At 36.2% G+C, this 14,442-nt stretch overlaps 1 protein-coding gene across 1 annotated transcript in view; it reads right to left on the bottom strand.

The window, feature by feature from the left end:
• Positions 1–13,567, bottom strand: part of LOC127661128 (collagen alpha-1(IX) chain-like) — a 28,486-nt gene extending 14,919 nt beyond the window's left edge. The window contains exons 1-23 of the mRNA XM_052151706.1: positions 13,393–13,567; positions 12,440–12,496; positions 12,275–12,310; positions 11,580–11,642; positions 10,609–10,662; positions 10,187–10,222; positions 9,601–9,624; positions 9,452–9,505; positions 9,134–9,187; positions 8,805–8,840; positions 8,010–8,066; positions 7,193–7,246; positions 5,612–5,665; positions 5,434–5,487; positions 5,132–5,185; positions 4,872–4,925; positions 4,497–4,550; positions 4,042–4,095; positions 3,901–3,954; positions 2,591–2,635; positions 2,013–2,066; positions 1,865–1,918; positions 1,708–1,761 (exon numbers count right to left, since the gene is read on the bottom strand). Of these exons, the coding sequence (XP_052007666.1) occupies positions 1,708–1,761; positions 1,865–1,918; positions 2,013–2,066; positions 2,591–2,635; positions 3,901–3,954; positions 4,042–4,095; positions 4,497–4,550; positions 4,872–4,925; positions 5,132–5,185; positions 5,434–5,487; positions 5,612–5,665; positions 7,193–7,246; positions 8,010–8,066; positions 8,805–8,840; positions 9,134–9,187; positions 9,452–9,505; positions 9,601–9,624; positions 10,187–10,222; positions 10,609–10,662; positions 11,580–11,642; positions 12,275–12,310; positions 12,440–12,496; positions 13,393–13,467 (1,185 nt within the window). The 5' untranslated portion in view covers positions 13,468–13,567. The remainder of the gene's footprint in view (positions 1–1,707; positions 1,762–1,864; positions 1,919–2,012; positions 2,067–2,590; positions 2,636–3,900; positions 3,955–4,041; positions 4,096–4,496; positions 4,551–4,871; positions 4,926–5,131; positions 5,186–5,433; positions 5,488–5,611; positions 5,666–7,192; positions 7,247–8,009; positions 8,067–8,804; positions 8,841–9,133; positions 9,188–9,451; positions 9,506–9,600; positions 9,625–10,186; positions 10,223–10,608; positions 10,663–11,579; positions 11,643–12,274; positions 12,311–12,439; positions 12,497–13,392) is intronic.
• Positions 13,568–14,442: the final 875 nt, after the last annotated feature.

Below are 14,442 nucleotides of genomic sequence, written 5' to 3'. Positions count from 1 at the left end.
GCAGACGCTTTTATCCAAAGCGACTACAGAGCCTTTATTACAGGGACAATCCCCCTGGAGCAACCTGGAGTTAAGTGCCTTACTCAAGGACACAATGGTGGTGGCTGTGGGGCTCGAACTAATTACTAGTGATGTCTGATTCACGAACAAATCATTCTTTTGAACTAATTATTTGTAGTAACTCGATCCAAACATTTTGCAAAGCTTCGGTTGATCATCCAACTGAAAGTGATGACTTCTTTAGGAGTAAAAGAGAAACAATTGGTAATAATTAATATTATTAATAATGAAAATGAATAAAAAATTAAATGTTAAATGCTACACAGGATCTTTGCAGTACATTCTTTTTCAGTCATTATAAAAATATTATTATTATTATTATTATTATTATTATTATTATTATTGTATGTTTAAAATATGTATTTATTTGTATTATTTTTTATTTATTCTTTGAACTGGTTTAATAAAATGAACGACCATTAAGAAAGACCTGGGTTAATAATGTCAAGTGTGAAAATCCCATTTGTGGGTCTGTGGAAGAACATGCATGCATTTAAGACAATACTGTATGCCTGCGCTCAGGTATATTAGAATTTAGAGTGATTGTGTGTGTGTGTGTGTGTGTGTGTGTGTGTGTGTGTGTGTGTGTGTGTGTGTGTGTGTGTGTGTGTGTGTGTGTGTGTGTGTGTGTGCCTGCGCGATCATGGGAATGCCAGGGGAACAGAGAGCTCTTTGAGAAGATACTGCTGTGAGACATTCTTTGGACTGTTTACTCTTTACTGTGAAAACACTTAGGTGAGATCCCATTCAAGTCGACTCTCAAGAGAGAGACTGCTGGCTTTATTCTCTTCTGCAGGCCTCAGCATGTTATCTCTTTTTTTTTTATCTCTTTTTTACAAAGTTTGAGTCTGTATTTCAATACTATGAATATTTTTGCTTGCTTTGACCTTCCAATTTACATAATATAAAGTTACAAATTTCCAAAAAAGGCTATTAGAGGAAAGTTTTATAATTCACAGCACTCCAAACTGTCTGAATAAGTCAAATCTGTTGAGTTTTAGTGCATGTCACATTGACTTTCTTTGAACACTGGGATAATGAAATATCTTAAACTTAAAGCTCCCTTTGACTTGTTTGCTTTGGGTTTGTTGCCAGCTCATAGAAATGAAAAATCACCAATAAGAACTCTGTCATATTTCAATTGTTTCTCCTAGACGGCACTGAGATTAAATTGAGACTTCAACTTTCTGAAGTCTCCAGCATCTCAGATTTTCAGAAGACATCTCAAAATGAATTGAAGTATGTCATGTGCGTTCTCATCAACTCAGTACCGCCACTCCCTATAAGCAGATTACGCAGTCTACGTAGGGCAGCATTTTACCCTAGGAGGGGACCAGAAAGTCCACCGGCTGCCCTTACTCACACATTATATGTTATTAAAGGACCCGAAAGCAGTTGCGGAACACAGATGATCCTGGAATTTTGGAAAAACTTCTGAGACAAAGCTGATCCATGAGAACTCCATTATGTCTCCTGAATGAAACAGCCCCTTTTAAGCAATCAAATCGTCCTCTGGGAGGCAAACTTGCTTGCTTTAAACATCCATCTCTTTCCAGGTAAAGGTATAAAACTTGTCATTTTTAATGATGTATGGTAGATGCTTTCTCTGATAGGCCAATCGTATAATAACATAAATTAATCACTTACTCTAGCTCCTGGTTTTCCCATTGGTCCGGATAGCCCCTGCTCTCCTCTGTCTCCCTGAGCGCAAAGATAGAATCAACATGTGAAAGACATTTTTGAGTGCATTTAGACACATACAACCTGACTATTAGCTACTAGACATACTACATTAGGAACTCACAGGTTGTCCAATTGGCCCAATGGGTCCAACCTCTCCTTGTTCTCCCCGGTCGCCCTGAACAAAAAACATTTACAGTCAGATATCTGTCACATGCTCCTGCACACTTTCATGAAAGGTTATGCTATTGGTCAGTTCACTCTCAACCTACCTGTCTGCCTGCAGATCCCATTGTGCCAATGAGGCCTGGTTGTCCAGAATTACCCTGTAATCAGAGTGTGTATATCATTTGTTTTTCAAAATAATCCAAAGGGAGAGTTAGAACTGTGCATTACTTTGTGTTGTAATAGCTTAAATCTGCAGTGTGTAATTTTGGCACCACTAGTGGCACCAAACGGAATTTGGTTTTCAAAATGATTTCCAGAACTCTCCGTACATCTGCCATTGTTCAGATCTGAAATCTCTATCACAATCAATAGAGCTTGACAGATGTTGCACTATAAACTGTTGTTATATGGAAAGGAACTGAAGATTTTACACTATGGAAAAGATAACTGCAGATGATTAAAAAATTCTCCTTTTTAGCTCCTATGGGTCTGACTGTTTGGGGAAAGTAAATGAAGATAATTTTTTTATTAATTTTTGGGTGAACTATCCCTTTAACATCCATTGGTTATGAGACATATCTGTATTTTTTCTTCATTGATCTGATAAATCGCTTGTAAGTTCAAGGTGTTAAAAAATCTGACGACTTTACAACTAGCAACGATAAATTCCAACATCTCTCACCTTTTCTCCAAATGCACCTTTTGCCCCTGGGCTTCCTGGTAACCCCTAAAGACATGCAAGAGATACTCGATAAATTTCAAAGCACAGTTATTTCAAAACACAACTCTAAAAAACTGTCACAACCATTTCTTTGCTCTGTAAGTTCAAAGTGAAATCCAAGATGGAGATTTCAACCGTATGAAAATTAACGATGATGTGAATTAGTCATGAAGTGCTGGCTTCATATCAGTGTTTGACTAAGAATTTAGAAATGTTATGTAATCTTGCCCTGCCATCAAAGGGATCAGATACAAACTTTCAAATCGAAACAAAATTGACTTTTCAACCCCTGATTGTGAACTTTGAGCTTTATAGCTTCAAAGAAAATAAAATGAACAACAAATTGAAGCAAAAGATCAAGTTGTAACCATTTATGTCTGACAAGGGTAATATATAGAACATACTGTTTCTCTATAGACGTCTACAGCTTGACAGAATGAAGGCTAGTATATTTTTCTTATTCTTATGGACCTCCCTACAAGAATGAAATTAAATTTAAATTATAGCTTTCAATGAATTACAATTATTCTAAGTTGAATTAATTACAATTACATTTGAAAATATAGCTGCACGCAGTGAATACGGGACCAGTGTTAATCTCGTCAACGAAATCACTGACAGAAACGTTCATTGATGAAAGGTTTTTAATAATGATAATTAAACAATTGTATTAATGCATACTATTGACGAAAATATGACAAGATAAAAATGCTCCTGCAAGATATGAAAAGGAGAATAAACATCTATAGAATTTGTATATAAAAGAAGATATTAGATATATGGTCCCTAATAATAATAAGAAAACTAACGAATACAATATGTGTATGGACCATATAAAGGTAATGAATAAGACATTTCAATCATTGTGGGAGAAGAGAAAATAAATTAAATATACATTACAAAAAGTGGCCTTCTTGTTGTACATACAGTTTACGTAACACGTATGACACTGGCTAAATCAAATTTCCCAAGAATCACTGCAGTATGGTATAGTACCATAAACACATAAAGTGCAAATGAGACATTTTTATACTTTAATGAGATTTTTAGAGTAAGACATTAGGCTTAATAGACTAATACATATGAGTTTTTAATTTAATTTATGAGTTTTTAGAAGTGGGCACTGTGAATATGATGCATAGTGTGAGAGACATTTATACATACGGAGTTGCTAGTAACATAAAAGTATGAGTGTAGAACAGAAAAGTTAGAAATGTTCTTATGTTTCTAATGAGTTTTTATTTTCATTTTTTTTTCACATAAAGACTTACAGGAAGTCCTTGAAGGCCAACTTCCCCAAGGGCTCCAGCCTTTCCAGTGCTTCCCTGTAAAAGAACCACATCTCAGTTATTACCACTTTCACACTTTTTACATGGCCATGGTTGAGGGATGACAGTCAGTTTCTGCTGTACCTTAGTGCCTGGCATGCCAGGGATTCCTTCACGTCCATCCACACCTGGCAAACCCTGGAAAGAGACACAAATAAACAGTGCTGTTTGGACATATAGTTTTGTTTTGTTGCAAATGCTTGTTTCAATAACAAAAAAGTACTATTGTTACTACATGGTATTACCATGGTATTCTATTAAATACCTTGAAGTACCATGTAAATACCAAGGTACATGATTATATTACTCAGTACAATGGATCATACCAAATTATATTAACATCTGATACAATCACTTTATATAACCAAATCTGTAATATTTCAATTAAAAGGTGAAGGTGAGATTCTGTTTCTGAACAATAACGAGTTATAGCTCAGGGCATGAGTGTGTGTGTGTGTGTATAGGTGGGTTTGAGTGGTTTACGAGGACGCACTAACGTGTGTGTGTGTGTGTGTGTGTGTGTGTGTTAAAGAACGTACACTATCTCCTTTTGGGCCTGGAAGACCAGTGATGCCTCTCTGCCCTTGAGGTCCCTGCAGAAAGAGATTATTTCATTAAAAACAGGAACAAGCATTGTCCTAATTCTATCTATAAACCTAAATAAACCTACGGATAAAGTCAGAGGTAAATGTTGCAGAACCCCAGGCCTAACCCAAACCCTAAAATCTGATTGGTTGATTGAAATGTTGCTCTAGGACCAATATGGATGTAGATCCAGGACCATGTCCTTTTTTAATATTTTGAGTATTCAACTTATCATATCCATGTCTAAAAGGCAAATTTTATTAATTAATATAACACTTTTCATACATTTTTTACTTTTACGATTTGTAAGCAGTTGGTTGTACACATACCTGTTCACCTCTAGGGCCAGATTCTCCCTGTATGCCCCTCTGGCCTCGATCCCCCTGAAGAAAAAAAAAAAGAAGAGACACACAGACAATTTCTGGTTAATTACAATCAGGGCTCAACAAGTCTAGCAAGTCATGCCAATATCTGCACAAATGCCAACAGACACCTGAACAGACTTTTAAACTGTGAATACTGGGTTAACTTTTCTGATTCTGGACCGTTTACAACTTTAGATTACTTAGTTTTCTTTTGAAGAACTTACCATAGCTCCTGCAACCCCCTGAGGGCCCGGGTCCCCATCAACTCCTCGAGGTCCCTATGAAAATATATATATACCTTTATAAATGTTCATATAATGGCAAACTTTTTTATCACCTGCAACTGATTAGCAATAGCTAGGGCTGTAAAAAAAAATAAAGACAAATTGACGATTTAAAAAAGTGCAAACTATTTTGTTAAGTTGCACCCAATTCTGTATTTAAATAGGAAATATATTTTTTAACACAAGAAAAAATTGTGATCGGCAAACCATTTCATGGGGTCTATACTCAATTATTATCTTACAAGTTCTCCTTTGGAGCCCAACATTCCAGTGGCACCTCGAATTCCCTGTGGTCCCTGAGAGCACAACATAGAAACAAGGCTTCAAGACACAAGATTGATATTTAGAAACTGGATTAAGCTAGATAAGTTTAAAAATGAGACTTAAATGAGTTAGACTAGGCTACTGAAATGCACATACAGTTGGGCCTTGAGCTCCGACCTCTCCAGAGCCCCCCTGATCTCCCTCCTCACCCTAAAAAGAGAAGAAATAGTTATTTACAGTAAATCTTTTACACACCCATACTGTCAGACTCTAAGATGTTAAAAATGCTCAAAATAGATATTGTTGCTATGGCAAGTTGATGCAAGGGAAGCGTTCATTATATGATTAATTCAGTACAAAAAACATAAGTCAAATCAGAAAAGATATAGTACATTAAGTCAGAACAGTTTGAAGGTCTGTGCCGAGTTCGGTGGATGTAGCTTGAAAGCTGTAAGAGTTATATTTAATCATTTCGTTTTTTGTTTAGGGACTTTAGAAAAACTCTAATAAGACTCAAATGTAGAACAATATCATTAACTATTTTACCCAATATATGCATATGATATGGATTTGTTTGCTCATTACACTGTAATTTAACGGCATTAGCTTAGCAACATGCTAATGTCCGGAAGGCCATTGTGAGTGGAGTTTCAAGTTCACTTTTTGTGAGTAGCGCTATCTGGATGATGCACGGAGTTTCTTCAAAGCCCCTAACAGAGCAAGTCAGTCCACTCTCTCCAGGGCAGGATGGGCAGTTATTAAAATTTTTATGTAAACAAGTGGCATAAAAGTACTACTTCTATCTACTTGAATGGGGAAAGACTAAAATCTCTAAAATGGTTGGTTAGGATTACGATCAAAGAACATATTTAAAATCAGCAGTAAAATCTGACAACAATGGTATCATAAATTGTGCTTCTTTAGCTCATATCACGCTAAATAAATGCTATTTTTCAGGCTGGTTCAACTAATGTGCATGTGCAGTCTCGAGTTGATTGACAGGCGATATCTGTGTCTAAAAGGTGATTTTACCTGTTAGGAGGGGCATCCTTTGCCATATACATTGGCTGTTCCAATTTCTTGCATTCATTTTAACATCAGTGGTCCATCTCTGCTAAACTGTTTTTGGTTTATGGCTATGTAGTATATTGTATTAAATCGGACCGGTCACTCAAAATGTTCCATTTCCATTAGGATACTGTCTTAGAAGAACTAAGCCGTAGGCAGTAGACAGTGAGGCAGCTTACTGGGTTTTGAAACAGAGCTCATGTCACTATATTCAATTTGAGAAGACAGTTTTATTCTGGCTTAACTCAAATCCCTCATTATTTTTCATGCATGAGTGGTGTGTAATTCTTATACAGAGCTTCAGCATTTTAAAACTTTCTCCATCTTAATGCATTCAGAGTGTCAGTGCTTAATTATAAATTAGGCTTTGTAATTGTTTCTAAAAGGTCACAATCTGTAAAAAAAATAATTCTTAAACATGACATTTTCTCATTACAACAGACCTATTGCTTAATTGCATTTAAATGTATATTCACACGGCAGAAGTTCATGACACATGCTGACCTTAAACACACACGCCTGCACACACACACACACACACACACACACACACACACACACACACACACACACACACACACACACAGATATACAAAAACCGGTGGTTCTGGTGCTTCTTGGGTCAGTGTGATTGTATCAGATTTATCCTGAGCAATATAAAGCTCTTACCTTGTGTCCTTGTTTACCAGGCTCTCCAAAATCTCCTTTCACTCCTTTGTGACCCTGACAGTGGACAAGAGAGCAGTTATACAGTACCTCATCAAATTTTATTTCAAAGCATTGACATGTTTTCTAAAAGTTAAACAAACCTGTTTGCCTTTTACATGGGTAGTTGACATTAAATACTTTTGTCAAGTTTATATGTTTATATTTGCTTAAAAAAAAAAGCACAAATCTGGGTTACAATGAAGAACTTACAATGGAAGTGAATGGAGGTCAATCCGTAAATGTTAAAATACTCACTGTTTCAAAAGTATAGTCACAAGACATACACAATATGCATGTTAACATGATTTTAGTGTGAAAAATCACTTACTAACCCATTCTGTGTAAAGTTATAGACAATTTTACAACTTTGTTGCCATGACTTAATGATTTAAACAACTTTACAGCTCAAATAATACACATATTTCAAAAGAATTAGTGCTTTTATAAAATTATAAGCTTCACACTTCTGCCTCCAAACCCTCCAAAAATTGGCCCCATTCACTTACATTGTAGGTACCTCAATGTAACCTCAATATTATATTTTTTTTGGAGGGGGGTTAGAAAAGGAGAGACAACTAAAAAAATGTTTTTTGTGGTAATCAAAATTATGCTACAACTGCTGTCGTTTGAGATGAACTTGTATTGAACCTGGAATACTTTTAAGGACATAAGATTACGTGTTAATTGCCCATTTCTATTGTTCTTCTAAAATGTTTGTCTTATTCAATATAATCTATAGATATTAACATATTCCATTCCTAACTACAGGTAAACTCACCTTCATGCCAGGCAATCCGGGATGGCCAGGTGCACCAGGTGGGCATGCATTAGGACACTTAATATCAGGAAAGACAATTTAGAGTCAGATTTTGTGTAGTTATTCAGCACAACTATATCTAATTCAGTTATCTCAGGGTACTTTACAGAAACTATATTGGCTATCACATCATATTTCAGCATGGGTGTAGAAAAAATACACATATGAGCCAAAACATTATGACCACTCACAGGTGATGCAGATAACATTGATCATCTCCTAACAAGGCTGCATGTCAAGGTCTGGGTAGATTAAATGGTAACCGAACAATCAGTTCGTGTTGAATGCAGTTGAAATGTGCAGGTGTAAAGATCTGAGTAAGTTTGACAAGGGCCAAATTGTTATGGTCAGATGACTTGGTCAGAGCATCTCTAAAATGACAAGGCTTGTGGGATGCTCCCAGTCAGCAGTGGTGAGTACCTACCGACAGTGGTCCGAGGAGGGACAAACCACAATACCAACGACAGGGTGTTGGGCACCCAAGGCTCATTGATGCACGAGAGCAATGAAGGCTACCCCTCTTCGATCCACGGCGGCTCCACCTTGCAACTTACAGGACTTAATATGCTACTAATGTCTTGGTGCCAGATACCACAGGACACCTTCAGGCGGGTCGGTGCTATTTTGGTGACACGCATAGGTCCAACATCATATTAGGCAGGTGGTCTTAATGTTTTGGCTCATCAGTGTATATGTTTCATATGTTGTGCAACAATGTTATCACAGACCACATTCCAAAGTAAAATTCCATTTTACCAGTTCCATAGTTCCACCCAGCATCCCCGCAGCGCCCTGTAAACACAACAGATTTCCATTTAGAACAATTCCCACCAAATAAAAGAGAAAAAGATCAGTTGATTAAGGAAGCTGACATATCACCCTATTATTTCATAAACATAATTTCTGCTCTACATAAAGTTTCTTATTAGCCTGTTGAGAAATGTTTACAAAGATGTACACTGGAAAGATGGAATATGTTATATTTTAGATTACCTGACAAAACATTTACAGGTTACAGGTTGCAGTTTTAGAGTTTTACGGACATTCCTACAGTTTAATTCTGAAAATATCACACTGATACTCACACGGGGCCCTGTTGGTCCACGGGGTCCCTGTGGCCCTCTTACACCCATGGCTCCCTGTTACACAGAGAGATGCATCACTCTTATCTGTTGCATAGACACCACTTTTTTTCTTTTTACAAAAATTACCGGTCCATTACTAAAACTACAAAAAAAGCTATAGAGTTTAAAGCGTATACCTGGTTTCTAAGAATGCTTTAGTTTGTTTGGTTTGTTACATTTGTATAACTTTGTAATTGCAATTACAAACCAGATCAGAATATTCTTTGTAAATGAAAACAGCTATTTTATTTTAGTGACGGGAGTTAAAGAGTCACTCACAGGGGGTCCCACTTTTCCCAGCTCACCCGGAAGTCCTCCTGGTCCTGGTGGTCCCTGTGCAAACATGTATTTTAACTTTTGTGTCCACCATCCAATTTGTGTCCACCATTGCTTCAGATAATGTATCATATAAAACAAAAGGCACTTACAATAGGTCCATCAGGTCCAACACCCTATAAAAAGAGAAAGTACATCTTGCATTAAATTATTATTTGAACATTTTTACCATTTCATTACACAAATCAAATTTCTTTTGATTAACTTTATTTACTTTGCAGTTGTCAGTGGGGTTCAAAAGTCTGAGACAACTAGAGAAAAAGATTCTCTTACACGTTCTTTTTTAAATGTAATATAAAATATTTAATTACAAATTATAAAGACTTAAATGTAAATTATAATGTGTTTGGTACATCCCCCTTTTTTCCTTATATGAACAGCATGCACTTAAGCTGGCATGGATTTCACAAGTTTGTGCGAAACCTTACGATTCGTCAGATGATGGTCTGAAAAAGACCATTTTTTATGCTTCAAAGAAAGCATATAAGCAAATGTGCTTAAAAATAAATAGTGACTTATAAACAGTCTACAATATTTCTTCATTTTATATCAGAACTTTTCTTCGTTTTGAATTTTTCTGTTTATTTCTAGATTTAAATATAAGAAATGGCAGATTTTTTATGTGGTCTCAGACATTTGGGCCTCTGAGATGTTTAAAGACATCGATATTAGACTTACGGCCTCTCCTCTGAGTCCAGGTTTTCCGGGTTCACCCTGTTTCACAACAACAAATAAACAATTGAGCACAATTTGAAACAATGAACAAAAGATGTTCAAACATACAGTATAGTACTAGAAAAGGGAGCAATAACACATACAAATGCTATGTTTGAAAGTAGTACATTCAAACCACAGAAAGCACAGATTTACAGGCAGAGTGCAATGTCTAAACACCGGTGTGTTTAACAGGAACTGGTTATGAATTTGACTTGCCCACACAGATTAGGGAGCATACAGACGGGGTTAGGAACCACTGGTCATGTGAAAATACTTTGTACGTCATAATTCCTTCTGCAAGACTAGTTAGAGCACTGATTTTTAGCCAAGGTCCCTACTGAGGTCTGTCATGCAGAAAACTGAGAAGTTCATTAGTCAGTCACCTTCTGTCCTGGGAGGCCGTCAGGGCCCAGTTCTCCTATGGGGCCAGTCAGTCCCTAAGGAACAGAGAAGAGGAGAAATGTTAAATGATTACCCCCTTATAAAACTTTTCAAAATGCAACAAAACTAGTTACATGGTTCCCACAACCTGCTGAAAAAGAAAATCATCTTAAACCAGACAGAACTGGTTTGCTGTTTTAAGATGGTTGGCCACCTCTGCAAACAGCCAAAACATCAGCCAGACCAGGCTGGGAGACTAGTTAACCATCTATGACTGTTTTGTTTTTTTGCATCGATGGTCATGGGAAACCTGGAAATATTAGGGAATTTTAAAATTGTGATTTCTAGGCCTGGAATTAATGAATGTTTAAAAAGTCATGGATATTTCAATAGTTAATATGAATGTTTCTAGTTACGCTGAGCTCTAATGTGTTTTATTGGCTAAATGTTGCTCTTTATGAGTACAATCTCTTTAAAATTAGTTTAATAATCCTTATTCCAGTTATTGTGAAAAGTCATGGAAATTCATTAGTCAAATGCGTTGGGATCGTGAAGTCATTTTGTAAGCAACACATAGGTTTCACACATTTCACACAATTAAATATGCCACCACACTTGATACCTAAACAAAAACACCTGCTAGGTCTAGTCATTCAACACCTTTGTAGATCTTCAGTCCCAGAGTGGACATTTGCTTGACCCCTACTTCCATTTTCACAGGGAATTTACTTTAATTAATTCCAGACTTTGGGTGTCCTGGTTTAAACAAAAACCCTGTTGTCTTTAGGGTTGTACCTCCTTCCTGGGGTCTTTCCCTCAGTCCAGCATGAGAAATTCCCTGCATTTTTGACCTGACTAAGAGCTCTGCCTGCCATCTATAGAACTCAGAGACAGGGTCTCTTTACCAGCATCTTATATAAATGATAACATATTCTAAAGAAAATCAAAAAATGTGTTGTATGCCATTACTTACATCAGCTCCAGGTGATCCAGGAAGTCCAGCAGAACCAGGTTTACCAGGATCTCCATCAGGACCCTTTAGATATAAATCACAGTGTGTAAGAGACAACAGATTTCCTGAATATAGAAAATTAAATGGACAGTTCACCCAAACATGTTAACTCTGTCATCATTTACTCACTCTCACACAGCTAGAAATAGTGGGGATTTAAGCAGTCAAGCTTCATAAGGGATTAAAAAGTACCTTAATGCTTTTATAAAAGTGTAAATGAATTGTTCACAAATCAGATGTCATTACTTCTCCTATGAACTATCATGAATGCATCAAGAAAAGCTAGGGAAGATGTCAAGATTATCAGTGAATAATGGCTTAAATATCACTCTTTTCATCATACAGTTATTGAAGACACAGTTATTTAAGACTATTGAAGACAATATATATATATATATATATTTGTGTGAGCTGTATGGACTACAATTATGATACTTTTATGGTGTTTTTGCATCTTTTTTTATGCTTGCAAACTTCAATCCTTATTCTTTGGAGTTGCATATAATAAAAATTACTATTATATTTTTCAAAATGTATTATTTTGCATTACACAGAAGAAAGTCATAACAGTTTGGAACAACATAAGGGTGTGTAAATGATTACAGAATTACAATTTTGGATTAAACTATCCCTATAAAACCTCAATGTATATTTACAGTAGATCCTTCATCTCCAGGGTCCCCTCTGTCCCCCTGCAGGAAAAAACAACAAACTTTGATCTATTCAGTAATGCATAATGGATTGCTGTGTTGGTGATGAAATTACAGATCATATTTTAAATTATGTCATATAAATATTTCATATTTTTAAAAACAACTCACATCAATGCCGTCTATTCCAGGCACACCTGGAGGGCCGGCAGGGCCCCCTCCATTCCTCTGTTCAAATAGACAAGTGAACAATACTGTCATATTCCTACTGTGTGTTTACCTGTACATATCTACGGTGTAAAGGTTTATGCAATATAAAGACTAAACAATCCATGAAATAAAAAGTATACCACAAATAATAACCTACATGCAAAGTTTCGGTCAGATTAGGAAGTTTAAGCATGTAACCAAGCACCTGCTGTGCAACAGGTGTGCAATTGTGTCTTAGAACATTTAGACTGCCAATCAAAAGTTTGGACACACCTACTCATTCTTTATTATTGCTATTTTCCAAAATTAAGAATAATAGTGAAGTCTTAAAAATTATGAAATAACAAAAATGGAAGTATGAGGATTTGTAGTGACCCAAACATGTTAAACAATCAAAACTAACTTATATTTTAACTTCTTCAGAGTAGCAACACTTTGTCTATATTTCAGCCCTGCACACTCATTCTCTTAACCAATTTCATAAGGGAGTTCCCATGTACTGTATGCTGGACACTTGTTGGTTGCTTTTTCTTCACTATCCTATCCAACTAATTTATTTAAAAAACAATTTCAACAAAAGTTTAAGGAAATTCATGCATAAGCACAATTTTATTTTTGTCTACAAGCTATTTCAAGCATTTCAGCACAGTCCTTCAGATCAAAAGTGTTTAAGATTACGAGAAACATACATTCAGTCAAGTGTGTCCAAACTTTTGATTGGTAGTGTAGAATGTACAGATCACAAGAAAACATGCATGAAAGAAAATGATCCTTTTTGCATTTGTGATTATACATTGTTACATGTGCTCTCTCTTCACTCTTTTCTATTTAATATGCATTATAATTACATGGACTCACCTTGAATTCCGCTTCAGATATCTGAAAGCAAAAGAACAAAGAATGGTTGCATTTACCTGTGCCGTGCAGATGATGGTTATCTCCAACAAAATCAGTAAAAACGGCCCCTGCACACCTTTAGTGCGAGCCATGACTTCCCAAAAGATACAAAAACCCCTGTGTTCTAGGATCAGTTGGGTTGAAGGACCCCCCGACCAAGAAACCCAACTAAATTCCCTTTCAACTATCTGAACTCAAGGGAGACCATAACCACAGAGCCATCATGCATATGCATGAGATGGTTTGTTCTGGGTCTGTAATTGGAGGAGATTAGCAGAATAAGAGGAGGAGTTGAGCAGGCATTCCAAGGGCGTAGATTTGGCTTCAACATTGGAGGGGGGTTGCAGCGTGAAGCATTTACATGTTACATTTACATTCAGTACTTGCTTGTTTTGATTATTGGGGGGGGGGGTTACCCAAAATCTATGCCCCTGACACATTCAAATAGACGCGGGAAATTTTACTAGACAGTGACATTTAAACTTTGTGGACAAATACTTATTGATCTTTGGGAGACAGAAGGGAATGCTGGAAACAGTTATCTGAGCAATGCCATAACATTCCATTTTTTGTTTCGTTTTTTTAGTTTGAAAGATAAAAAATATGATACTGAAAACTTTAAAACAAAGAAAAGTAATGGCATTAAATAGACAGATGTTAAGATGGACCCACTTTATATTAGGGGGCCTTAACTACTCTGTACTTAACCATTTGTACTTTTTTGTAACCATATACTTATTATGTACATACAGGCTGTTGCATTGTAATTACATTTAAAGTACTTGCATTTAATTACATTTATAGTTACACTGTTAACTTTACCCCTAACCCAACCCTTACCCCAAAATATAACTCTAACCCCTAATTCTTGCCCTAACCCTGCCCTTACTCATAAACCTACCCGTACCTCAACCTCAGTAGCAGCAAATGTGGGAATGTTGCAGAACAACGTGTAGTTACAAAGTAAATACATAGTATGGTATGTATTTAATGTTAGTACATAGAAGATAAGGCTACCTAGTATAAAGTCTGACCAATATATTTTATATTATATATATATTAATAAG

Source organism: Xyrauchen texanus, chromosome 20 (assembly GCF_025860055.1).
Source record: "Xyrauchen texanus isolate HMW12.3.18 chromosome 20, RBS_HiC_50CHRs, whole genome shotgun sequence".
Lineage (NCBI taxonomy): Eukaryota > Metazoa > Chordata > Actinopteri > Cypriniformes > Catostomidae > Xyrauchen > Xyrauchen texanus.
This window is presented reverse-complemented; position numbering and strand designations above follow the sequence as displayed.